The sequence below is a fragment of the Engystomops pustulosus genome, chromosome 4, assembly GCF_040894005.1.
Source record: "Engystomops pustulosus chromosome 4, aEngPut4.maternal, whole genome shotgun sequence".
NCBI lineage: Eukaryota > Metazoa > Chordata > Amphibia > Anura > Leptodactylidae > Engystomops > Engystomops pustulosus.
The window spans coordinates 47,888,636-47,915,801 of NC_092414.1; the positions used below are offsets into that span (position 1 = coordinate 47,888,636).

Sequence of the window (27,166 nt, forward strand, 5' to 3'; positions counted from 1 at the left end):
ACAAGAAATCTAAAAACATGATAAACCAGTATATCTATTCCAGAAGGAACAGACTCCCAACTGTACACAGCACTGTTTCGACCTGGTTGGTTTATTAGAGGGTAACACCGCGCTCCATGGGAATGAGAAGGATATGTGAATTGTAGTAAGATGTAAGTTTCTCTGGGAAGTAATGGATGTTACTCCCACAGGAACATATATCTAAAGCTGCTGCGTCCTCTGGTCTGCAGGAAGTGGATCCTGATTATAGCAAGGAGTTTTGGAATAAAGAACCAATAGATTGGTTTCGCTGCTTGTACCATAGATCGATATGATGCAGGGTCGTGTAAGTTACTATACACATAGATTCATAAAAATAATGAACATTTATTGCATTTTTAAAATCGTTGACATAGGAGATTGGGTATAGAAGTAGGGCGACATTTACCCCTTCTTCAGGTCCAAAAGATTCTGTAATATGCAGAAGTACTATGTAAGGTTCTTTTTAGTTGCATAAATATACATTCATTGGAGTGAAACCATAAAATGTACATAGAGAATTCATAGAACAGCTCTAAAAACAATATAAAATAAAATAAACATAAAATAAAAATAATAATAAATATATATAGTAAAAGAGGTTAAAAAGAGGGGACAAAGTGTTGTGTTATATTAGTAGAGAAAAACTGCTAATAGTAGCTAGCTGACCTCTTGTGCTGGAGGCTGGGGCGAAGACTGATCTGCAGGAGACTTTCTTAGAAATCCCTGCTGCGCTGAAGGGAAACGGGTCACTTGTGAAAGGGATTGCGGAGCAGTATGATGATCACTTGGCTTGGGCGATCGGCTGGTGAGTACACCGAGTGTGTATGAGTGGGTTGGAGAAATAACAAGTAAGGAAGAGGGAAAAAGAAGTACCTTGTATTCACTGGGAAGTGAAGGTGTCTGGGACTGATTATGTTAGGGAAGAATACAGGAAGGAGGCGCGATATGTCTTGTGAAAATTTCAGGGATTATAAGCTTAATAGTACTGCGGAGTCGCTTTTTGGAAATGCATGCATATGTATGTATAAAAACGTATATAAACATACATGGATGTGTGAATACAAGTATTATAAATAGAGACAGGACACGTATCTTTTTATATTTTTTAATCGTTTAATTTATACCATATGAGCTCATAGTATTTAGCTCATAAATCCAGAAGTTTTCCCTCGTTATAAGTTGATTGAGTCTGTTCGGATGATATCTAGGGATTTGTTCAATTATGCTTACTCTAGCTAGAACTACCTAATGTACCTCTCAAATTGAGAGGAGGAAGTGAGGCAAAACAAATCCAATAAAAGGGTGATAGTTAGATAAACTTTATTTTTGCATTCAAAAAGCAAAAAATATACAATTAAAAAATTGTTGTATTGTACATGATAGGGTTGTCAGGTGGTGTACAGCGGAAAAAGGCAGACATGCCCGGACATGGGGACAATGTAGTGTAACCAAAAAAGGACTGGTCTCAAATAACATAGGGCGAATAGCAGTATTGGTCCATCAGTGTACATATCAGTACTTAGTGTTTATGGTCAAATGTTAGTGAAAAAAGTTAAGGAACCATTCAACAGTATTAGAGCCCTTCCTTACCGAGTAGAGGTGACTTCGGCTCGGAATGAGCCTTCGTCTAGGGGTCTAGCTAGAGTAAAGTCCTTGTTATGGTGAAGTTTGAAGTGTCTGGAGACACTGTGTAGCAAGTAACCTGTTTTTGTTTTGCTATGGTGTGTATTGATTCTCTCCCTGAAGGATTGGGAGGTGCATCCCACATATTGGAGGGGGCAAGGGCACCCTAAAAGATAAACTACATGGTCTGAGGAATAGTTGATGAAAGATTGAATCTGAAATTATTCCGATGTGGAGTATGACGTGAAGGTCTGTACCTTGTGTTGTATAATTCCAAATGTGAGGCATCTGAGGCTTTCAAAGATGGAAACATAGTTGTTTGTGAGCAAGGGATTAAATCCTTTTTGGCTGGACGCATCCTAGTGGGCGCTAGAAGTGTTTTTAAAGTTGGAGCTAGCTTATACATAAGTTTAGGATTCTTTGAGAGTATTTTTGCCAGATACAGGTCCTTCTGAAGTATAGGTCAGTGCTTCTCTAGAACCGATTTGATAATTATGTGATCCGAAGAGTATGTGGTGACAGAATTATGAGGTTCCAGTCATTATTTGAAGGGGAGGGCTTGGTGGATGGAATTAAGCACTCGTACTGGGTGAGGATGTTTGTTTTCTGGTAGGCTTTTATAATGTGGGAGGGATAGTCTTTTTGTTTGAATCTCCTTCAGAATTCCTGATTGTTTTTTATATGTCATATTGTTTGTGCAATTTTTCTCGATCCCTTTGTACTGACTGTATGGAATATTGGTGAGCCATTTCCTGTAGTGGGGACTGGAGAACTCTAAGAAGCTGTTTACATCGACTGATTTGAAATAGGTTTCCGTTATTAGTTCCGTTCCGGTGAGGTCCAGGGAAATAAATGGGTCCAAAACCTCAATGCTGATGGGAAAGATGTTCAGGGTAAGAGTAATTACCCATGGATTGGCATTGATGATTTGAAGAAATTCGTGGGCTTCTTGTTCTGTACCAGCCCAAATTAGGAATTGCCCATAATGAAGTTCCTTTCAAATTCCCCCATAAAGTGGTTAGCATAACTGGGGGTGAATATCCCCATAGCTGTACCTCTTTTCTGGGAGTAGATGGAGGTTTGGAAAAGGAAAAGTTGTGATTTAGAATGAAGTGAATGCTTTGCAGGATGAATTTGGCTTGTTGATTTGACGTTTTTTGGTCCCTCTGTAGGATTTGGAAGATCACTTGTAGGCCCAAAGTGTGGGAAATATTAGTATATAACGAAGTCACATCCATCATTATCAGATAGCTACATTGAGTATGTCAGTTTGCCATATTCTCCTGTTTTGGATAGTCATTCAAAAGGGGGAAATAATTAGTATCCAATAGGATCTTAAGGGATTCCTGTATGTAGTCCTCCTGGTTAAGTCTGCAGGTTTTATAATGATTTCCGGATTGTTCATGAGTTTCCTTAGGGCTTCTTTTTCTTTTTTTATTGAGATTAGAAACCTGTTTGTGTGGTCTCTTTATGGTCCTTAGGTCTGAGGCCACCAATGCATAGAAGGTATCTATGAAGGGGCCTCGGCTCTGAGTTGGGCTGTAATTGGATAGCGGATTATGTGAAAATACTCCTGACATACTTAAGAGACTCCACGCAACTCATTTTACAATTGAAAGACTTCAAATGGGAACCATTTCCCACACTTTGGGGCCTACAAGCGATCGTCCAAATCCTACGGAGGGACCAAAAAATGGCAAATCAACAAGCCAAATTCATTCATTCCATTATCAAAGATGCCTACCGGAAAACAAACATCCTCACCCAGGATGAGTGCCCACTTACATTCCCCAAGCCCTCCCTTTCAGATAACAACTGGAATCTCAATTATCAAATCGGTTCTAGAGAAGCACTGGCCTATAATTCAGAAGGACCAGTATCTGGCAAAAATCCATTCATAGAATCCTAAACTTAAGTATAAGCGAGCTCCAACTTTAAAAACACTCCTAGCGCCCACTAGGATGCGTCCAACCAAAAAGGATTTAATCCCTTGCTCACAGCAAACAACTATGTTTCCATCTTTGAAAGGCACCTTCAGATGCAACAGCTCCAGACGCCTCATATGTGGAATTGTGCAACACAAGGTACAGACCTTCACGTCATACACCACATCGGAATCATTCCAGTTTCAATCTTTCGTTAACTGTTCCTCAGACCATGTAGTTTATCTTTTAGGGTGCCCTTGCCCCCTCCAATACGTGGGCCGCACCTCCCAAACATTTAGGGAGAGAATCAACACACACCTCAGCAAAACAAAAGCAGGTAACTTGCTACACAGTGTCTCCAGACACTTCAAACTTCACCATAACAAGGACTTTACTCTAGCTAGAGTAAGCATACTTGAACAAATCCCTAGATATCATCCAAACAAACTCAATCACCTTATAAAGAGGGAAAACTTCTGGATTTAGGAGCTGAATACTATGAGTCCATATGGTTTAAATGAAACGATTGAAAAAATATAAAAAGATACGTGTCCTTTCTATATGAATTCCTCAAATTTTTCTAGATCTCTGCTTGCTCTGCTTTTATAAAAAGCTTTGTTGTTTATTTCCAGTGGACAGAAATCTGACCACGGTCTCACAGGTGCACAGCTCAATAGGGCCTCAATTTGCCAGCTTGGTGACTGTGGCCTCTGGAAAACATCTCCACACTCCGCCCCTAAAGAAATCATAGCCAATATAATGTCCCCTAGAAAACAGCTAAGTGCCTCCTGCAAATACAGACAATACACTGCGACCCATCAATCAATATAACCATCCTGCCCCCAGGTAGTATATAGCCATCCTGCCCCCAGGTAGTATATAGCCATCCTGCCCCCAGGTAGTATATAGCCATCCTGCCCCCATGTAGTATATAGCCATCCTGCCCCCATCTTGCCCCCTTTAGTATATTACCATCCTGACTCCTGTAGTATATAGCCATCCTGTCCCTGTAGTATAAAGCCAGTCAGCCCCCTGTTTTCCCCTGCCTCCCCCCAGTATATAGCCAGTATGCTTCCCGGTACCGGTAGTATATAGCCAGCCTGCCCCCCCCCCTTAGTATATAGCCAGCCCCATGTAGTATATAGTAATCCTGACCCAGGTAGTATATAGCCATCCAGCCCCCTGTAATATATTACATTCAAGCGCAAATGATTATGCAAAAAAAAAAAAGCTATATTGGGGCGCCAGATAGGCAGTAAAATAACTAATTCTCCTCACACCAGTAAAATAGTGACCATGTACAAATGATGGCAGATACATACAATGGTGTGTCCAAAAGTGACACGTTTCGGGATATACCCTTCTTCAGACTAAAATGTGGACAAATGTTGTATAGAGATGGACCATAGATATAAAAGGCCCAACCTACAGTTATACACAGGAGGGGCTAAAAACATAGACCAATCAATAGGAAGAACACATATTCAGAGAAATCATATGATGCATACACAATGGTAATTAAACTACACAGCGACCATAAAACAACAATAAAAGGACTTACATCCATTTCCGGCAGTGTGAGCTCATCGGCGAGGATGCTGCCGGCTGCGCACAAGTGAAGGAAGAAAACTGGCGCACACAGACAGTGGAACGTGTGCAGATGGCAGGGGCTCTGCATGCGCATAGCAGGGACCTCGGCGAGACAGCAGGTAGGAGTCCGAGTGCTTCAAGCGCAGCCGTCAAGAAGCCACAAAGAACAGTGCAAATGTGCAGAAAATTATTATCCCGGTGTGGCAGTAAAAATAAAACAATTATCATGATACCAATAGATACAATATTAGCATCACTATCTATAATAATAACAGATCCACTTATTAATGAGGTGCATTACCATCTGTATGTAAACCCAAGAAAAAGTGTATGTGTAATATATATACATATATATACAATTATCAAAAACGGGGTAAAAGAATAGAATTAAATACAAAGAATATAATCATAACAACATATGCATATAAATGAATAAAATAAATGAATAAATAGATACATAAATAATAATTTATGAATAAATGAGGTGAATATGAGCACAAAGCGATTAATTATGTGTAGCCATGAATATATATATAAATAAATACATAGGAATATAATATATTGGTATCAAAAGACACTTTCTAGGGTTTCATTTAGACCAGCTTTTACTAAAGTCTGTAATTTTTTAAATCCTGTACATTTGCCGTTACTTATAGTGTAACTGTCATTCTGTGCAAAAAAAACCCCTAAAAAACATAATTCTGCTCCAGGTGTCCCTGGGAATCATTCCTCAAAGTATTTTGCCTCTTGGTCCTCATTTAGTACCTTTTTTGTCCCATAGCAACCATGGTTTCCAGCTCTCAAAAAAACCTGCTTCCTGTCACCTCATCACAAGCACCTGCTGCTGACCAATGAGAGACTATCTATCTATCTATCTATCTATCATCTTTCTATCTATCTATGTGTATCCTATCTGTATCATATCTATTTTTCCCATATGTGTCTGTCTCCCTGTCTATCTATCTATTATATATCTAATATCTTTCTATCTATGTATATCCTATCTATATCATATCTATCTATCTACATATCTATGTATATTCTATCTATCATCTATCTATCTAGTCATAGCTATCTATCTGTGTATATACTATCTGTCTATCTATCAATCAATCTATCTATACTCTCAGCTATACTGAGGGGACAGCTTGAAGACTTGGAGAGTTTCTCCTGCCATTTCCTGCTGTGTACAGTCATGGACAAAAGTTTTGAGAATGATACAAATGTTAATATTTACAAAGTCTAATGCATCAGGTTTTATAATGGCAATTTACATATACTCCAGAATGTTATAAAGAGTGATCAGCTTAACAGCAATTAATTGCAAAGTCAATATTTGCCTAGAAAATGAACGTTTTCCCCCAAAACACATTTCAACTTCATTGCAGATCTGTCTTAAAAGGAGCAGCTAACATCGTTTCAGTGATTGATCTCCAGCCCTGTCCTCATCAACACCCACACCTGTGTTAATGGAGCAATCTGTCATGATTAAGTAAGAATCACACCACTGGACACTTTAAAAGGAGGCTGGTGCTTGGCATCATTGTTTTTCTTCTGTTAACCATGGTTATCACTAAAGAAACATGTGCAGTCATCATTGCACTGCACAAAACTGGCCTAATAGGGAAGAGTATCGCAGCTAGAAAGATTGCACCTCAGTCAACAATCTATTGCATCATCAAGGATTTCAAGGAGAGCGGTTCCATTGTTGCCAAAAAGTCTCCAGGGCGCCCAAGAAGGACCAGCAAGCGCCAGTTAAAAGGAATGACAGCAGGCAGCTATGAGTCCGGCTGCACACACTGTGAGGCGGAGACTCTTGGAGCAAGGCCTGGTGTCAAGGAGGGCAGCAAAGAAGCCACTTTTCTATAGAAAAAAAGGACTGGGGTAAAGTCAAGTCTTTGATGAATCTCCTTTCCGATTGTTTGGAACATCTGGAAAACAGCTTGTTCGAAGAAGAATTGAGAACTTGTGGTCAATCATCAAGAGACGGGTGGACAAACAAAAACCAGCAAATTGTGACAAAATTGAAGCATTGATTGTGCAAAAATAGACTGCTATCAGTCAGGATTTGGTCCCGAAGTTGATTGAGAGCATGCCAGGGAGAATTGCACAGGTCCTGAAGAAGGGTCAACACTTCAAATATTGACTTGCTGCATTAACTCATTCTAACTGTCAATAAAAGCTTTTGTTACTCATAATTTGATTGCACTTGTATTTCTGTATGTGATAAAAACATCTGACAAACACACATAATAACAAGAGGGCAACAGATCATGTGAAAACATAATATTTGTGTCATTTTCAACTTTTGGCCATGACTGTAGTTTGAGGTGATGGGGGAGGGAGGGGATGCAGTTTGAGTCTGTGTGGATTATTTGTTTGTATACAAATGTAGGGGAAGCTGAGGGAGAGGTAAGTGTAGGTGTTTTATTACTATATTAGTTACGGCTTCTGTCCACACATGACTGCTGGAGCAGTGATACATGAAGTAATCAGCTGTGAGCAGAGAGAGGACCGGTGGGTGTGTCTTTCCCTTTGTAGTCTGCTCCTCAGTGAAGATCAAATGTGCTTAGCAACAGCTATCTGAGGAGTCATTAATAACAGGGGAAAGGCTATAGAATACAAGTAGAAGGAGCAAGATTCCGGTAACTAATCCAATTGCAAAAGGGCTTAAAATTAACTGCCCTACAACATATCAAAAGTTTTTTGCCGTGCATGCGCCGTAGGACCTGGAAGGTATGTTGGATAAGGACATGTTCCCTATTGAGACCAGCTGTAGGATTCATCTCAATAGGGAACATGCCCTTATCCAACATGGCCACATGGCCTACCTTCCAGGTCCTACGGCGCATGCACGGCAAAAAACTTTTGATATGTTGTAGGGCAGTTAATTTTACGGATTTACGGTCTTTTGCCTCTCACTGAACCACTGGGCAGACCTCTGCGAATAGTGAGCTCCCAATATGTTGGAGGCAACACTGGACGCACCCAGAACAGTCTTGATTGTCAACAGATTAGTGTTTTTATACTTACCTCTATTCTATTCATACTTTTTACTGTTAACCAAATATTGCTTGAAAAGTTGTAAAAGTGTTAAAAAAAAATTAAAAACAATGTGGCAGTTTGATTAATGTGTTTTCATGGGGCTCTAATTTTTTGTTTTCTGTTTACATGTAATAGCCGTACTATTGTATAGCAGAATATGCTACACCTCTTGCATCTCTTTATGAAATGTCAAATATAACCAGCGCTGCCTTCAGCAAACAGGATCGCATTAAGCAAGCAAAATTGTTCTACCGTACCTTAAAGGATATCCTGGAAAGTTCACTTGAATGCCAAAATACTTTTCGATTATTGATATATAATGGTAAGAAAATCTAATCTAAATTTTTAAAAGCTGCATATTGTTTAACTATGTTTTTAACTTTATTTTTTATATTTATTAGTATTTTCTTTGCAGGGGCAAAGAGCTGTTCTCTGAGCTGTTCTATGGTTGTTTAATATCTGAAAAGCATTCTTGTTTCCGTAGATCTTGAGGCTTTATATTATTTTATTTTTAATATTGTTATTAGTTGATCTGGAGCTAAGCAATAGGTATTCAGTATCCCTGCCAGTGCCAAGGTTATGTAAAACTAAAAAGATAAACTACTTGAACCCCTTAAGGACCAAGCCATTTTAGGGCTTTCGGACCAAGTGTCACCAAAAGTGGTACCGTATTTTTTGCCCTATAGGGCGCACCGGACTATAAGGCGCATTAGTCCGATGCGCCTTATATATGTAATAATTCCATATATAAGGCGCATCGGACTATAAGGCGCGGGGTCCGGGGGCGTGGCGGAGGTCCGGGGGCGGAGCGGAGACCCGACGGGACGCGACGCCGAGACGCGACGGGGAACGCGGGGAAGGTGAGCGGGGAAGGTGGGGGGGAGGTGGAGGAGGGCAGCGGACCATACTTACATAGGTCCCCGCTACCGGAGACAGCAGATCTCCAGCGGGAACTGCAGACCACGCGGCAGAAGTTGTTCGTGCCGCGTGGTCTGCAGTTCCCGCTGGAGATCTGCTGTCTCCGTTAGCGGGGACCTATGTAAGTATGGTCCGCTGCCCAGCGCCATACATAGGGCGCACCGGACTATAAGGCGCACTTTGGATTTCCACGGAAATCCAATGCTTTTAAGTGCGCCTTATAGTCCGGAAAATACGGTAATAGCCTTCAAATGCTTTAACATATCCAGGTAGTTTTGAGATTGTTTTCTTGTCACACATTGTACTTTAAATTAGTGGAAAAATGTGGATGATATCATTTGCGTTTCATTGTGAAAAAGTTAAATTTGGCAAAAATTTTGAAAAATTCAAAAGGCAGTCATAGCACTGTATAGTTTCTGTACCAATTTTAGGCAGACATGGTGATAGCCAATATGAAGTGTTTTATAGTGATTTTCACTTTTTTTGTGAAATTAGATTTTATATCTGATGGGGCATTAGGGGATCTTAATTCATTATTTCAATGTTTTTTTTATTTGGACTTTTTAAAAAACTTTTTTGAAACTTATTTACTTTTTCCTAGGGTGGGACATAAACAAGTGATCATTTGATAACTTGTTCATTGTAATATACTGCAATGCTAGTCTATTTCAGCATATTACATAGTCAGCCTATGCATTCTGCATTTGCTGCCCACAGCCCTGGGGTCCTCCATGGGACCTCAGAACAGCCATGGAAGCAGCTGGGTGAGCCCTAGGTGAGTACCTGGTACTTCTCCATAGATGCTGCGGTCACCATGACTGCGACATCTGTGGGGTTAAACAGCTGGGAATTGTGAGTATCGTGATCCCAGCTGTTAGTGCGGGAGCCCAACTGTCACATACAGCCAAGCTCCCGCAGCGCTTGCACAGGCTCTGCTATTTAGCCTAGTTGATCGTCCAGACATGCATGTATGTGGGGATGCGGCAACTGACCGCATTTCCCGAAGTATCTACTAAGAGGTGTAGGTCTCCTAGTACAGTAAATATGAACACAAAATCCACCTGTTCTGACCTAATATCAAGTCTGAGCTGGTGGAGAGTTTTCCTATAACCTCCATCGGTGAGCACCTGAAATTGAATGCAACAAAACTAAAGGTTTTCAACTATTTTCAGGCAGTTTTACAATATGCCCGTAAAGGGGCGTAGCCTCAGGGAAAGGGCCTGGCTTAATCCGTGCAAGACAAAAATTCAGTGGGTGAGCCTGAAAATTAATTCCAAAACTAGACCAACTAATAACTGGTCTAAAGTAGATTCCACAATCCAGAATGGTTAGTATGTCGTAGAATATAACTGTGTAGTATAACTCTGCACTGCACTATTGACCGTCACTTTTATAATTCTCTCACATTCTCTTAGGAGAGGGTTTAATATAATCAATTACTTGTAAACCATGCACATTTACAAGCAGGTGTGTGTCCCTTCTGACAGGATTAGTTTTTTTTAAGCTTCTTATGCCCTTCTTTTCTTTTAAAAAAAAAAAGGCTTTAACCCCTTAACACCGAAATCACTTTTCACCTTCCTGACACGGCCCATTTTTTCAAATCTGATATGTATAACTTTGGAACGCTTTAACATATCCAAGTGATTTCTCATGACACTTTGTACTTGATGTTAGTTTAAAAATGATGGTAGTATGTTTTGCGTTTTTATGAAAAAACCTGATATTTGGTAAAAATTTAGAAAAATTCTCGATTTTCAAAATTCAAAATGTTCTACTTTTTCCACACATAGTAATAACATCACAAAATACTTGATAACTATCATTAACCGAATGTTTGTTAACATGTTTTTTGTGCATCCTCTCATTTTTGTAAGATGTTATGGGGCTTTGAACATTAGGTACACTTTTTCATAAATAACACAAAATCATGCTATTGAGGGACCTGCTCAGGTTTCAAGTCACTTTAACCCCTTCACACTGTGCGACCAATATATCTGCCGCAGAGCTATAAAGGGTGTATGAAAAGGGCTCATGGGCTGAGCACTCTTCATACAGAGTTGGGCTTTGCTGCATATTGCACCGATCGCGGGTGTTAACCGATGGCGGCACTTAAAACGTTGCCATTTTTCTTCAGATCGACACTCCCACGAACGCCATTGGGGGGGGCGGCGATCGTTTGCCATGACAGCCTCGGGGCTGCATGATTTCAGTAGATTCGTTACAATGAGCCAGTGGCTCATTGTAATGAATCATATGCAAAAACGCCATATACTGCAATACTGCGGTATTGCAGTATATGGTAGGAACAATCTGACCATGTACCCTAGAGGGTCTAAGAAATAGTGGAAAAAAAATTCTGCCCTTTCCCTAGAACTGATATAAAACATAATAAACAGTAAAAATCACAAACACATTAGGTATCGCCGCTTCCCAAAATGCCCGATCTATCAAAATATGAAAACGGTTATTGCCGACGGTGCCCTCCAAAACAGGAAATGACGCCCAAATGTCCGATATTCTACTTTTACACCTTTTTAGATTACATAAAAAATGTAACAAAAAGTGATCAAAATGTCGCACAGTCCTCAAAATGGTAGCAATGAAAACATCCGCTCATTTTGAAAAAATGACACTTCATATAGCTCCGTACACCAAAGTATGAAAAAAATTTTAGGGTCAGAAGATGGCAATTTTTTTTTTCTTTTTCGTACACATTCGTTTAATTTTTGAAAATGTATAAAACACAATAAACCCTATATAAATTTTGTATCACCGCGATCGTACCGAACCAAAGAATAAAGTAGAGGTGTTATTTGGAGCGCAGAGTGAAAGTCGTAAAAACTGAGCTCACAAGAACGTGACGAACAAACATTTTTTTCTATTTTTTCACATTTCACGGGAAAGTAAAATGTATTCCGCACAAAATAAGCCCTCACACAGCTCTGTACACAGAAAAAAGTTATGGATTTTTGAAGGTGGAGAGCGAGAAATGAGCGAAAAAACCCTGCATCCGTAAGGGGTTAAGAGGCCTAAATAAAAGTAAAACCCCTTAAATTACCCCATTATAGTGTGGGGTTTGAGGGTAACTTAGCATCAAAGGTAGAAGCTTCTGGACCTTACAGTTCTTTTGTGGTGCTGAGCGCCAAAACAATAATGTAGGACCTTGTAGCAATCCAAAAGAAACGGCTTTATTTAGCTATTACAAGAACAAAAATAATAAACAGCTTAGCCTCTACTTAGGGCACTACCTCACTTCTTGAACCCTAGCTACCTTCTAGGTTCAAGGAACACTGCTGGGGTACCTCCTCAGCACTCTGGCTCTCAGTGAGCCAAAACAAACAATGTCCTTACTGGATACCAGTTCTCCACCTGGTCCCAAGTACTCCTGCTGACTGCAGGACACACAGCACTGGCTTGCTGTTCAAGTTCCTTTTTAACCCTGGTTGTGGGTCGCTCTCCAGCGCCCCCTAGGTTCACACTCTTACAATAGAAACTACACCCCTTACTGTATGTAAAACAACTTTCGTGAATTTTGTTAACCCTTTAATTGTTTTAAGGGGGATAAAACACAATCGTGTGCAATTTTCAAATTAATTTTTTTGGGCTAAATGAAGGTGTTTTTCCAAAAATTCTCAGTGGATAGAATACCAAATCCCTCCACAAAATTTGACATCCAATTTCTCCTGAGTGTGCAAGGGCATTGAAGGGAAACGGCGCCATTCAGAGCAGATTATGCATTGTCCCTTTTAATTGGCTAAACAATCTTTATTTTTTTGGACAAATAATGGCTTATTTTCAGTGACATTAGATGCACTTTACAAATACTTGATGAGATGTTATTAAAGAGAACCCGTCATGCAAAATAACCCCCCTAAACTAAATATATTTTCATAAACTGCCATTAGAGAGCATTGCCTCTATCCCTTCATTGTCCCTCTACATGCCTGTAAACCTAAGCAATGAGGTCCTAAAGCTGTATGCAAATGACCTGTGAAATGTCCAATGAAGCATTAGCATATTCAAGCTGTCCACTCTATTCATGAGTGGGAGGCACAGCCACACCCCCAGTGCTTGACTGACAGCCTGTATAATGATGTGAGGCTGTATAATGATGTGCTTCCTGGTGCTGGTGGCCACGCCCCCTGCAGCCTGTGTGTGCATGTGTGTGTGTAGGAGAGATACAACAGCTCCATGCAGCCATGTTATAGCAGAACATGTCAGATTCATGTGTAGCTGATGTCTGTGTCTCTGTATTTTAGGAGGATGCAGCATGTCAGCAGATGCAATGCTTTACTATACATTACACACAGACATGAGCAGGGGGAGGAGAGGGGAGAGGTAACAGGGGTGACATCACTGCCTCTGACCATGTGACCAGCCTCATTTACATAATAAAGAATAGATGATTTTACAATGATTAATGTATGAACTGACTAGATAAAGGCTGGGATGGGATCCTTGTGAGCTGCTCCAACAGGTAGTAGTGACAGGATAAGTGACACAGACCTGATGACAGGTGTCCTTTAACTCTTAAACTCTTAAATTCTGGTTTCCTTTCTTCCATTCTTGTATTTTTTGGGGGCCATACACCATACCATAAAAATAACATATTATCTTTATTCTAAGATCACTACGGTTACGGTGATACCTCATTTATATAGTTTTTCATATATTTTTTACAATTTTACTGAAGAAAAAACTAACTAGAGAAAATCTCTATTTATTTTCGTATCGACATCTTTTTGGAGACATAACATTTACATTTTTTTTTTGTTGACAGAGCTGGTTTAGGGCTTATTTTTTACGTGTTGAGTTGTCCGTTTCAGTGGTACCACATAACTTTTTTTTATCACTTTTTGGAACATTTTTGTGAAGGGATTTTTTGAAAAATTTACATTTTTGGCAAGTTTTTCTGATTTTTGCCGTTTACCGAGCGGGTCCATTAATGTTACTGGTTTATTGTACAGATTGTTATGAACGCGGCGATACCAAATATTTCGGGTTTTCTCATGAGTTTGAGGTTTTTGTGCTTTATGTATAGGGAATGTCGGTGTTTAGGGGACTTTCACTTTATTTAATTAATTATTTATAATTATAAATATGTGTATTATGTGTATAATTATAATATGTGTATATTAAGTTTAAAAAAAACTTTTACAGGTGGTCTTGAACAAGCGATGCTTTAATCGCTTGTTCAAGTTCTTGTTCCTTTATTCCTATAGCACAGTGTAATACAGACGTGGTCAGTGTGACCACGGCCTGTAAGGAGTTAATGCCCGTGATCAGAGGCATCACCGATCGTAGGTGTTGGCTATTATATACATGGTGGAGCTGCAGTACTCCGGACTTGCCCTGTGTGTTAGGCAGTAGGCCTCAGGCAGTTGAAGTTCCTGGGATTAGTGGTTGTTGCAGTACTGGCATGTGCTGCTCACTCTGACTTGACTCTGTAGCCTGAACAGAGAGCTAGGACAGACCCAAAGATGGAGTCTCTTACTCTGACCATGTGCTTCGGCTCAGCAGGGATTTACATACTCCCCAGGTGGTAGCACCTCTCCAATCACCTTCCAGCTTGCATTACAAGAATATGATTGGACAGTCACATAACACAATGTTAACTTTTGCCTTGCGAGACAGTGGCTACAGCTGTAATTTTGCAATATCCCTAATTCTTGAAATTTCCTAGAGATGTGATCAATCTCCCTAACGGCTCCTGATCTGGAGGGAGCGCTATTCACAACTTTCAGCCTGCCTATGCATTGACAGGGGTGCTGTACATCCCTCTAGGAAAGTCACCACACTGGATAAACCAGTAGTGGCGCCAGTGCTGGCCTTAACATCCGGGCGTTATAGTGCAGCGGGAGAGGAAGAGGAGGCTGCAGGAGGGAAGATAAATGCTACATTCTTCCCTCCTGCAGCGCTGTTTTATGAAATTTTGGAAGAAAGATTTGAATTTTAATGGTGAGTGCCAGCTGTGCTTTTCTATTTTCTCGATATAGGGTCTGATTAACCTTCTCAACTTGTCCATTAGACTGAGGATGGTATGCAGATGAGAAGTCCAGCTTCACTTGTAGTTGACCGCACAGGGACCGCCAGAAACGGGAAACAAACTGGACCCCACGGTCTGGGACAATGTGCAAGGGAAGTCCACAAAGCCAGAAATTGTGCAGGAAGAACATGCTAGCAAGGCATGGAACCGACGGCAGGCCTGGCAGAAGAACAAAGTGGGACATCTTGGAGAACCTATAGGTTACCACCCATAATAGTCCATTGCCACGTGAGTCCTTGGGCAGCTGGGTGTTGGTAACGGCAGAAGAAGACCAGCAGGTTTAAGATGAGATAGCTTGTTTAGGGCACAGGAAGTGCAGGAGCCCACAAAATCCTGTACATCCTTGACCAGATCGGGCCACCAGTAGAATTGGGAAATGAGGGCGACAGAGCGCTGCACCCCAGGGTGCCCAGCCACACAAGAGCAATGTCCCCAAGCCAGTATCCTTTTCCTAAGGGCAGGTCGGACATACGTCTTGGCAGGAGGAAGTTGCAGAAGGTCCACCGTAGCAGCAAGAATCATCCCTTCAGGAGGAATCATATGCCTGGGGGCAGGATCTTCCCCAACAACATCTGAGGCACGAGATAGAGCATCGGCCTTAAATTTCTGTCTTGCAGAGAAGAATGTTAACAGAAAGTTGAAACAGGAGATGAAAGAGACCAACTAGAGTGTCTTGGATATGAGAGGCTGGGCAGTCTGGAGGTACAGGAGGTTTTTGGGATCGGTATAGATACTGACTGGATGACAAGCACCCTCCAGAAGATAATGCCATTCTTCCAAAGCAAGTTTAATAGCCAGAAGGTCCCGATCACCAATAGAGTAGTTCCTTTCTGCGGGTGAAAAGGTCTTTGAGAAGAACCCACAGGTGAGAGTTCGGCCTTTGAGCCTCTTCTGGGTGAGAAGGGCTCCAGCAGGAACGGTTCTCAGTATCAGGCCGGGTGAGAACGGGAGCAGATTAAAAGGCAGGTTTCCGCTTCGTGAAAGCCTCTTCAGTTGCCAGAGGCCAAAGCTTAGGGTTGGTGTTCTTTTTGGTCAGCTCCACAATGGGAGATACCAGGGAGGAGAAATGTGGGATAAACTTCCGGTAGTAATTGGCAAAGCCCAGGCATCTCTGGATAGCTCGTAGTATCAATGGAGGAAGCCACAGCACCCAGAAGTTTAAATTCCAAAAAGGCCTTTATTCACATATCATCCAGGCATAAAAAACGTGACGTTTCAATTTCCATTGAATCTTTATCAAGCATAAAAAAACATGGCGGATGGAAACACATATAAACATATATACAAAAGTATATGTCAACATCATTTCCTCTCGTGATGTTATGTGTAGACTCACATTCATTAATTCTTATAAAAACCCATATAAGAAAAAATACATAGTGTTATAGTACATAGATAAATACTTAGAGTCCATTTGCATATCAATATTTTGTAAATAGTGGTTACGATAATCAGAAAACATCCCCATCATGTGTTCAATATCAATCAAAAAAGCCAATGTCTTCTTTTACAACGCGTCCAACCAATATGCGCATGCGTAGTTATTCTGATTGTCGTGATAACCCAGTTAGTCACATGGTCAATCCGGACTTCATCTGTTGTTCTGATTATGTGAAAGCTTTGTAATCTCCAAAGATATATAAAAGAGACAGCTATATCTTAGGCATAATCATTTTTGTCTTAATAGAAGAGAAAGTGGTTAGTCCATAGAAAAAAGTATAAAGCAGATTGTGCAATGCATTGGGGTTTGACCCAATCCCAGAAGGACCGTGGTCCTTGGTACAACCAAGTATATCTAGATAGATACCAAATAAAGGGAAATATACAATAAAGAATTATTACATATTAGGAGGTACAAACAACCATCTGAAACATACATATACAGGCTCTAATGGTATCAGGGGCTACTTGTGTCTACCAAGTGGCAGTGCCACGTCAAATCGCAAGTCCCCTTATGATACTCTATATGGGCTAATAGGACCGAACGTATATGCCATACCCGGTAGTTAATGCCAATCATATCCAGAATTCCGGAATGGCTCTACAATCAGGTAGTGTGTCTACGTATTTGTCCCATGCAGTCTCCAGGTGCCACAGGTATGTAAAACCCATAGTAATTGGGACCAAGAATAACTTTATTCTACGGCACAGAGGTTTGTTATTATTTGCATACATACACCCCCAAGTTACAGAAAAAGGAATTATTATATGCAAAACCGGCCATCCAAGATGATATTGTATAGTCATACCTGCCAGACACGGACATCCAGGACAGGTGAAAGAATATTTATCCAAACAATAAGACAAAGGAATATTGGGTGAAGTAATCAATGTGTTCATACATAAAATCTGTGAAATAAAGTACAACGGGATTACTTATAAAATATTTAGACAAATATACGTATCTCCACATAAAAATCACAGTAAATCATAGGTCACTGGGTACATAACAAGAGCTCACAATTCATATTATTAGAGACAAATGAAGAGTGAAGAAATCAGGCGATACCTTTTTGAGGTTAACTGAGTATATTTGATGGTGAGCTTTCGAGAATACTAGTTCTCTTCGTCAGACATGATGTTATACATGAAACAGAAAATTCACAGCATTTTATACACGCTAAACAGTGATCATCAAAGGATATTAAAAAAACCTCTAAAACAACAGATTGATAAAAACAGGGACATCTTATTTACAACAGGATGGCAATAAAAACATTAATAACCTATGAGGCAAGACACATGAGCTCTGGCTCTTATCTGCTTGTGGCCTCCAGGTCAGAGGTAGGAGGTCATGAAGCTGGCATGAATGTTAAGACCACTTTGCAAGGTGTTGAATCTCCTCATTAATTTATACTCCCATTCTTTCCTTTCCCTCTGTGTCTTAAAATGTCCCATTAAAATAGTAATCTGCAAGTCTTCCGTAGTGTGGTGCTCTCTGGAGAAATGTGCAGCTACTGTGAGATCTTTTCTTTCATTTTTAATGTCCGATCGGTGTGAGTTCATACGTTGATGGAGTCTCTGACCTGTTTCCCCAACATAAAGGCCTGTGGTTGGACACTGCTGGCACATAATAAGGTAGACCACATTAGAGGACCTGTAGGAAAAGGTCCCCTTGATCTGATGTACCTGCTGTGTTTAAGGTACGGGTACCTGGTCACCTGTGCGAATGTGCTGGCACGTTTTACACCTGCTTTGCAGGCAGGGTGAGGTACCATTTTCTGATGGAGGTTTCAGGGCACTCCGGACAACCAGTTGTTTCAGGTTTGTTGTTTCCCGGAAGGACAGGAGAGGAGGGACTGGAAATATTCTTTTAGTCTTGTGTCTTTATGTAGAATCGGTTGGAGTTCCTTGGCAATGTGACGTAGGATCTCCAGTTGTGGGCTGTAAGTGACTACTAGTGGTAGAGACAAATGATGCATGTAAACTGGAGGGAACCTAAATGACACCACCCATCTTAAATTCCCTATTTAACCCATTCGGTTCAAGGGTATTCAATTCATATATCCATTTGAATTCAAGACGTTTTAATGCTTTTTCTCTGTCACCTCCTCTCCTACATTTTGGTACACCATCAATAATCCGAAATCGGAGTTGTGAGACATGATGGTGATTTTTAATGAAATAGTCTGGAAGGGGTAAATCTGTTTTTCCCGTTCTGATCTTAGATTTTTGCTGGTTTATACGACACTCTTGTATTATGTTTTAGTTTATCAAACCTATTCTAAACAATTTGTATATGTGTTTCAACAGCCCTATTCGTATGCAGAGGCTGAAACCCACTGGGATTAGCAAGGCCAACCCTCTCTGATCTAAAAAATACAATTGAAACATCAGAAACCATATTAGTAGAGACAATATCAGAAGCAACAGGGGTATCAATAGAGTTGTTAGCAAAAAACTCTTTACGTCTAATAAAACTGAAAAAGGAAAATAGATCACATTCATACGTAAAACAATCTACCTTATTCTGTGGAGAAAACAATAATCCTTTGTCAAGGACATTCAATTCTGTTACGGATAATTGTACAGGAGGAGATATTTATAACCAAATCATTGTCTATGTTTGTTCCTTTGGTTTCTTCCCGTACGGAGGTAGTTTGTAGCGGGTGGAGTATCCATTTGCGGGTTCTCTCATGTTTCCTGCCTCCCCGACTATATTTTTTGTTTTTTCTCTTACTACCAAAATACAAAAATGTGGGGGGAACCAGTAGAATTCCATTTGTCTCCACCTTTTGTCCAGTAATAAGGTAGCAAATATTTTGAGGGACAGTTGGTCCATTTTGCGAGATTCATTACCGGATATATTTTCGTTTCAAAAACCTTCGATTATGGCATATAGAAGGCCTAAGAATTTGAGGGCTATTTGGTAATATGGTTAAAGGTGATATCTTTTGCCACCCAAGAACAGGGAAACGATATTATATCAAGCAACAATATACATGTACATCTAGCTTTGTTATTTACTTGATCCAATTCCCTTGTGGTCATTTGTACGTGGGCAAGACTACACAAGAGTGTTGCCTACGTATAAACCAGCATAAATCTACCATCAGAAAGGGAAAAAAAGATTTACCCCTTCCAGACCATTTCATTAAAAATCACCATAATGTCTAACAACTCCGATTTCGTATTATTGATGGAGTACCAAAATATAGGAGAGAAGGTGATAGGGAAAAAGCGTTAAAACGTCTTGAACTCTTATGGATATATGAATTGAATACCCTTGAACCGAATGGGTTAACTAGGGAATTTAAGATGGGTGGTGTCATTTAGGCTCCCGCCAGTATACATGCATCATTTGTCTCTAATAATATGAATTGTGACTTCTTTAAGTCTATGTACCCAGTGACCTATGGCTCACTGTGCTTTTTATGTGGAGATACGCATATTTGTCTATATATTTCATAAGTAATCCCGTTTTACATTATTTCACAGATTTTTTTGTATGAACAAATTGATTACTTCACCTTATATTCCCTTGTCTTCTTGTTTGGATAAATATTCTTCCACCATTCCTGGATGCCCGTGTCTGACAGGTATGACTATACTATATCTTCTTGGATGCCCTTTTTGGATATAATAATTCCTTTTTCTGTAGCTTCGGGTTGTATGTATCCAAATAATGACAAGTCCTAATTACTATGGGTTTTACATACCTGCGGCACCTGGAGACTGCATGCTACAAATACATAGGCACACTACCTGATTGTAGAGCCATTCCGGAATTCTGGATATGATTGGCATTAACTATATGTTTGGTCCTATTAGCCCATATAGAGTATCATATGGGGACTTGCGATTTGACGTGGCACTGTCACTTAGACAGTAGACATGGTTAGCCCACCTTCGTTACGCCCCTGATACCATTAGAGGCTGTATATGTATGTTTCTGTACCTCCTAATATGTAATAATTCTTTATTGTATATTTCCCTTTATTTGGTATCCATCTAGATATACTTGGTTGTACCTGTATACACAGTCCTTCTGGGATCGGGTCAAACCCCAGTGTGCTGCGCAATCTGCTTTATACTCTTTTCTATGGACTAACCACTTTCTCGTTCTATTAAGACAAAAATTTATTAATATTACCACGACAACCAGAACATTGCGTTTTTTATGCCTGAATGATATGGGAATATGTGATATGTGAACATTGGTGGTGCGTTACAGAATCCAAAGGGCATAACAAGGTATTCGAAGTGACCATCTCGAGTATTGAAGGCGGTTTTCCACTCATCACTGTCAGGCTTGCAGGTGTGGATCCTCTGGACCACTGCAGATGATGACACAAGCCACTACCTGGGACCGGAGTCTAAGAGGTACCCGGTTTTCACCAGAGTTTCACCGCGGGTTAGACAAGCTGCGGCGTGGTACCACCAGGTCGTTCCTCAGGCGTGACTTGTCTGCAGAGGCGGCCAAGGTAGAAATACAGAGATGGCAGACAATCTCGTGGTAGAAGTCCAGGCACAAGGTCAGGGCAGGCGGCAGAGGTGCAACGTCAGAGTCGGGTCCAGAGTCAGCAACAGGAGGTCCAAGCAGAAGGGTATGGGAACACAGCACACAGGACAGCAGCACGGAGGAACACTGGTACACCTGAACACGGAGGAGCTCAGGTAACACAGGAACACGGAGGAGGTCAGGTAACACTGGAACACGGAGGGACTCAGGAATGCAGGAGACACAGGAACGCAGAAGACGCAGGAATCGCAGGCAAATCGCAGAATAGCTTTCTCTCAGGCTGTGAGGCACAAAGATCCGGCAAGGGCTTGCAGGAAGAGGCAGGCTTATATAGAATTGGCCCTATAAACCTTAGCGAGCCAGCGCGTGCGCCCTAGGAGACGGGGTCGCGCGCCGAGCTGCGGGAGCTGCGGAGGACGCCGCTGGAGCCGGGGAAGGTAAGTGAAGCCAGACCCAGGAGAGGCACAGTGCCCCCCCCCCCTTTCGGCCTCCCCCTCTCCTTGGTCCCAAGAAATCTCTGTAGGAGAGTCCGATCCAAAATGTTCTCTTCGGGCTCCCAAGATCTCTCCTCAGGCCCGAACCCCTTCCAGTCTACAAGAAAGAACCGCTTACCCCTCATGATCTTCATGTCCAGAACCTCCTAAACTTCATAGACATCTGGGGAACCGCTTCAGGAGGAGGGGATTGCTGGGAGAAGCGGTGGAGCTTGGTACAGGCGGAAGCCTGCTGCAATGAAAAGCGAGTCTGCTCCCAGATGGTCTTCAGATCGCGTATCAACTCATCAACTGCAGGAACATCCGTGGGCACAGGCAGAGGAAGAGGAGGACGTGGATATTGTCCATAAACGATGAAGAAGGGAGAACCACCAGAAGTTTCAGAGTTCAGAGAATTGTATGAGAACTCTGCCCATTGCAATAAAGCGGACCAGTCGTCCTGGTGGGCTGAGACGAAATGGCGAAGGTAGCAGCCTAGAGTTTGGTTGACTCTCTCTACCTGTCCATTAGACTGTGGATGGTACGCAGAAGAGAAGTCCAGTTTCACCAGGCAATGGAACAAAATGGGACATTTTTGAGAATCGGTCAGTTACCACCCAGATGACAATATTCCCAGAGGACGGTGGAAAGTCTGCAATAAAGTCCATGGCCACGTGAGTCCACGGACGGCTGGGTATTGGCAACGGCATCAGGAGACCAGCAAGTTTGAGGCGTGATGACTTGTTACGAGCACAGGAAATGCAGGAGCCCACAAAATCCCGCACATCTTTGGCCAGGTCTGGCCACCAATAGTAACGGGAGATGAGGGCTATAGAACGCTGTACTCCAGGGTGTCCATCCACACGAGAGCAATGTCCCCAAGTCAGAATTCTCCTACGTAGGGCAGGTCGAACATACGTCTTGGACCGGATAACGAGCTCCTTCCAGAAGATAGCGCCATTCCTCCAAAGCTAGCTTTATGGCCAAGAGTTCCTGATCTCCAATGGAATAATTCCTTTCAGAAGGTGTGAACGTCTTTGAGAAGAACCCGCAGGTGTAGGTATGACCCTTGGGCCCCTTGTTGGTAAGGACGGCCCTCGCACCAACGGATGAGTACAGGCGCAGAGGCAAAAGCAGACTTCAACCTAGTGAAGGCATCTTCAGCAGCCGGAGGCCATTATCTCGGATTACATTCTTCTTAGTCAATGCCACAATAGGAGCCACAAAGGAGGAGAAGTGGGGAATAAATTGTCTATAATAGTTGGCAAAGCCCAAAAATCTCTATATGGCACGTAACCCCACTGGGCGAGGCCACTGAAGTACAAATTCCAACTTGGAAGGATCCATTTGAAGGCCTTTATCAGAAATGACATATCCCAGAAACGGAAGACTACTCTGGTGAAATAAGCATTTCTCGAGTTTGACATATAAACGGTTGGACCTTAAGCGCCTGAGGACCTGTCGGACATGGATCTGGTGACACTGTAGATCTGGGGAATACACCAAAATGTCGTGCAGGTAGACTATGACACAAGAATAGAGTAAGTCTCTGAAGATGTCATTAACAAATTCTTCGAAAACTGCTGGAGCATTGCAGAGTCCAAAGGGCATTACCAGATACTCAAAATGTCCGTCACGGGTATTGAAAGCTGTCTTCCACTCGTCGCCTTCCCGAATACGCAGATCCAGCTTGGTGAAAACCTTGGCACCCCATAGTCGGTCAAAGAGTTCGGTGATGAGAGTTAACGGTTAGGGGTTTTTCACCGTGACTTTATTGACACCGCGGTAATCTATACACGGATGTAGGAAACCATCCTTCTTGGATACAAAGAAGAAGACAGCACCAGCGGGAGAAGAAGACTTCTGGATGAAACCCTTTTGCAAATTCTCCTTAATGTAGGTAGACATAGACTCGGTCTCAGGTACCGACAACGGGTATACTCGTCCTCGTGGAGGAGACATACAGGTACGGCAGGTCAATGGGACAGTTATAGGGGCAGTGTGGAGGCAGAACCTCCGCTTGTTTTACAGAAAAAACATCGGCATAGTCTCGGTAGCACACTGGAAGATTCTTCAGAGGCTTGTCAACCCGAGTAGTTGGCAAGACTGGGTGAGGAACTTCTAGGCAACGCGACTGACAGTCCAGACCCCAATGGAGAACTTCTCCCGTCTTCCAATTAAGAACGGGTGCGTGGCACTGCAACCATGGAAGGCCCAGCAGGAGGGACAAGGTAGAGCGTGGCAGAACCTGAAAGGACAGATTCTCCTTGTGTAGAGCACCGACTTGCATAGTTATCAACCCAGTGCGGTATCGTACGGATCGGAGAGAACTTGTCCGCTAACCAGGAAGGCAGAGACCTGGGTCTGATTGCCGGAACCGACGCTGAGCAGAACCGGAATCAACAGGCATGGAGAAGCACTGTTTACACCTAGGGACGCTTCTCCCAAGAACCCTAGGTGCTGGTGTTTCCCGGACGTTGGGGTCAGATAGTACAAGATGCAAGGAAATGCTCAGGACTACCGCAATAGAGGCAAAGGTTTCCTTGGCATCTTCTGATACGCTCCTGAGGAGACAATTTGGCTCTGTCCACCTCCATAGACTTCTCTGAAGGTGGTACGACTGGAGATTGGAACGGTCTTTGAAAAGAGCTAGTCGAGGAAGGCGTCGTGGACGGACTGGAGTCTGCTCGAAATGTGACTCTTCGGCACGCTCCCTGAAACGCACATCAATCCGGGTGGCAAGGGAGATGAGCCCACTCAGAGAAGATGGTAGATCACGAGCAGCCTGAGCGTCCTTAACCTGAGAGGTTAGACCCTTCTTAAAAGCTGCAGACAAGGCCGCGTCGTTCCAGGAAAGTTCCGACGCTAAGGTACGGAACTGGACCGCATACTCTCCCACGGAGCAATTCCCCTGACGTAAATTCAATAAGGCTGACTCAGTAGAGTAGGCCCGAGCCGGTTCTTCAAATACTGACCGGAATTCAGACAAAAAGGCTGCAAGAGAAGCCGTAACTGGGTCGTTCCTATCCCAAAGGGGAGTAGCCCAGGCCAAGTCTTTCCCAGACAGAAGGATGACTATAAATGCCACTTTGCATCGCTCCGTGATGAATTGGGTCGGCATAAGTTCTATGTGCAGGGAGCACTGAGTAATAAAACTCCTGCACATCTTGGGATCGCCATCATACTTGCTGGGCATAGACAACCGTATTCTAGGTTCAACTGCAGGCAGACAAGTCAGAGCAGTAGGGGTCACAAGAGCAGCCTCAGGTACCTGTTGCTGTTGCTGGTTAGCTAACAGCTGCTGAAGCATGGCGGTGACTTGCTCCAGTTGATCTCGCTGAGCAGCAATCTGCCGAGATTGGTGGATCACAATAGTGGCGAGATCTGGCTTGCTGGGAGACGGAACCTCGGCGGGATCCATGGCTGGATCTTACTGTCAGGCTTGCAGGTGTGGATCCTCTGGACCACTGCAGATGATGACACAAGCCACTACCTGGGACCGGAGTCTAAGTGGTACCCGGTCTTCACCAGAGCCCGCCGCAAGGCGGGTTAGACAAGCTGCGGCGTGGTACCACCAGGCCTGCAGGCGTGACCTGTCTGCAGAGGCGGCCCCGTGGTGTTCATCTGGGGGGAAGCAGATCAACTCCATCTTGCAGTTGGACTCCATGCAGGTGAGGTCCTTGCACTGCTCGTGCTAGCACACTGACATCCGGTATGCTTTCTGCATTGTGGTAGAACAGGGAGCTGAATTATTGCTCCTTGCATGGCCACTGCTTTCCTGCAGAAACTCATACTGCTGACAGAAGGAGGGGAAATACAAAGTAAGCAGCTCCTAGCGCTACCGCATTTTAAGCAGTGTTAAACTGTTAGCTTTATCCTCCGATAAAGCTAGTGGATACTGCAGCGCCATAGCATTAGAACGCTGGACCAAGCTTACATCGGTCCGGCGTATTCATGTGGAGGCGGTCCCAGGAGGCGGTGACTCCCTCATGAAGCCCTGCAGTCACCGCCGTCCTATGGCGTAGGAGGGGTGGTCCGGGGAAGAAGCAGTGCCTCGGAACGCCCCCTCATGAATACGCTGGACTTACTTTAGAAAGCAGCTCCTAGTGCGTTTTTTAGGGTGACAGGTCCTCTTTAAACGACTCGTGTAAAATAAAAAATATTTGGAAAGATATTTATTATCATTTCATATATAAATCTGAGAAAAAAACATCAGATGCCAAAAAGCTAATAAAATGCAAAATAAATTTTAACAACTTTGTAACAATGCTGTACAATAAGATTTTTATATCATATATATATTTTTTTTAATTTAGATAAATAATATTCTTAAAGGCTAAGATGAAAGTGGTTTTCTAGGATCAGCATTTCAGATGGTGCACAGGAGCTCCTCTCCCTTCCGGTCACATGTGGCGCCTCCTGTGACAGGCCAGCGGAGACCATGCTGGAGCAGAGAGGAGGACTGAGGTATTGGTGCTTTTATTTTTACACCATCAGAGGCCACTAACAAGAAAGATAAAAAACTCAACCATCACAAGTCTCACTATCTGAGGGTAAAGCACTGGGGGGTGCAGGCTGGTGTCACCATAGGCTTCTACCCTGGTAATGTTGCTGCTTCATTATATCTGATGACTGCAATATGTCATTTAGCATTTTTCAACATTATTAAAAAAAAAAAAAATTCAAATAAAGCAAAAAATCCTCAATGCAGTCCACTGATCTGAAAGAGAAAAATATAATAAAGGTTCATGAAATTAAAGGAACAAAATAATTACATAACAACCATAACACCCATGGCCCCCTCCTACTTACAAAGCCGGCACCCCCCCATGTCACCCACAGCACCCCCACATCCCCCCCTTGTCAAACACAGCCGGCACCCTCCCCACTTTCACCCACAGCCTGCACCACCCACATTCCCTCCATGTTACACACAGCCTGCACCCCACATCCCCCCCATGTCACACACAGCCAGCACCCACACATCCCCCCCAATGTCACCCACTGTTTGCAGCCCCTCAACTCCCCATGTCACATAGCCTGCACCCCCACATCCCCCTTGTCACACACCCTGCACCCATATTCCTCCACGTCACTCACAGCCTGCACCCCCACATCCCTCCATGTCACACACACCCTGCACCCCACATCCCTCCATGTCACACACAGCCTGCACCCCAACATTCTCTCTGTTAAACACAGCCTGCACCCCACATCCCTCCATGTCACACACAGCCTGCATCCCCACATCCCCCAATAGCACACAGCCTGCACCCCCAAAACCCTCACACAACTGCCTCTTCTTTACCTTCTCTCCTCAGCACCACATGGCAGTCTCCTCTCCAGGGGATTTCTAGGCTTCCTGTATAAACTCTAGAGTTGCTCCTCCTATACAAGAGCCTGGTCACTTGTGGTATTTCAATAATTAAGAGAAACTGTGGAATTAATTTATGGTACATTTTCACCTTTTTTCTTTTAAATTTTTGGGTGAAAACAACATTATTTTACCTCAAATGTAATTTTTTGTTTACACAGGCCAAAGTTAAAGGGGTTATCCGGCTGT

General features: G+C 42.6%; 1 protein-coding gene across 7 annotated transcripts in view; it reads left to right on the forward strand.

Moving 5' to 3' along the window:
• The window catches only part of STING1 (stimulator of interferon response cGAMP interactor 1), a 106,503-nt gene that overhangs the window by 73,832 nt on the left and 5,505 nt on the right, over positions 1-27,166 (forward strand). For 6 of the 7 annotated variants that reach the window (XM_072145840.1, XM_072145839.1, XM_072145841.1 and 3 more), the window contains one exon: positions 8,340-8,526. In XM_072145840.1, the coding sequence (XP_072001941.1) occupies positions 8,340-8,526 (187 nt within the window). Of the gene's footprint in view, positions 1-5,145; positions 5,279-8,339; positions 8,527-27,166 lie in introns of those variants that run through there. The other variant, XM_072145846.1, reaches the window with a different exon arrangement.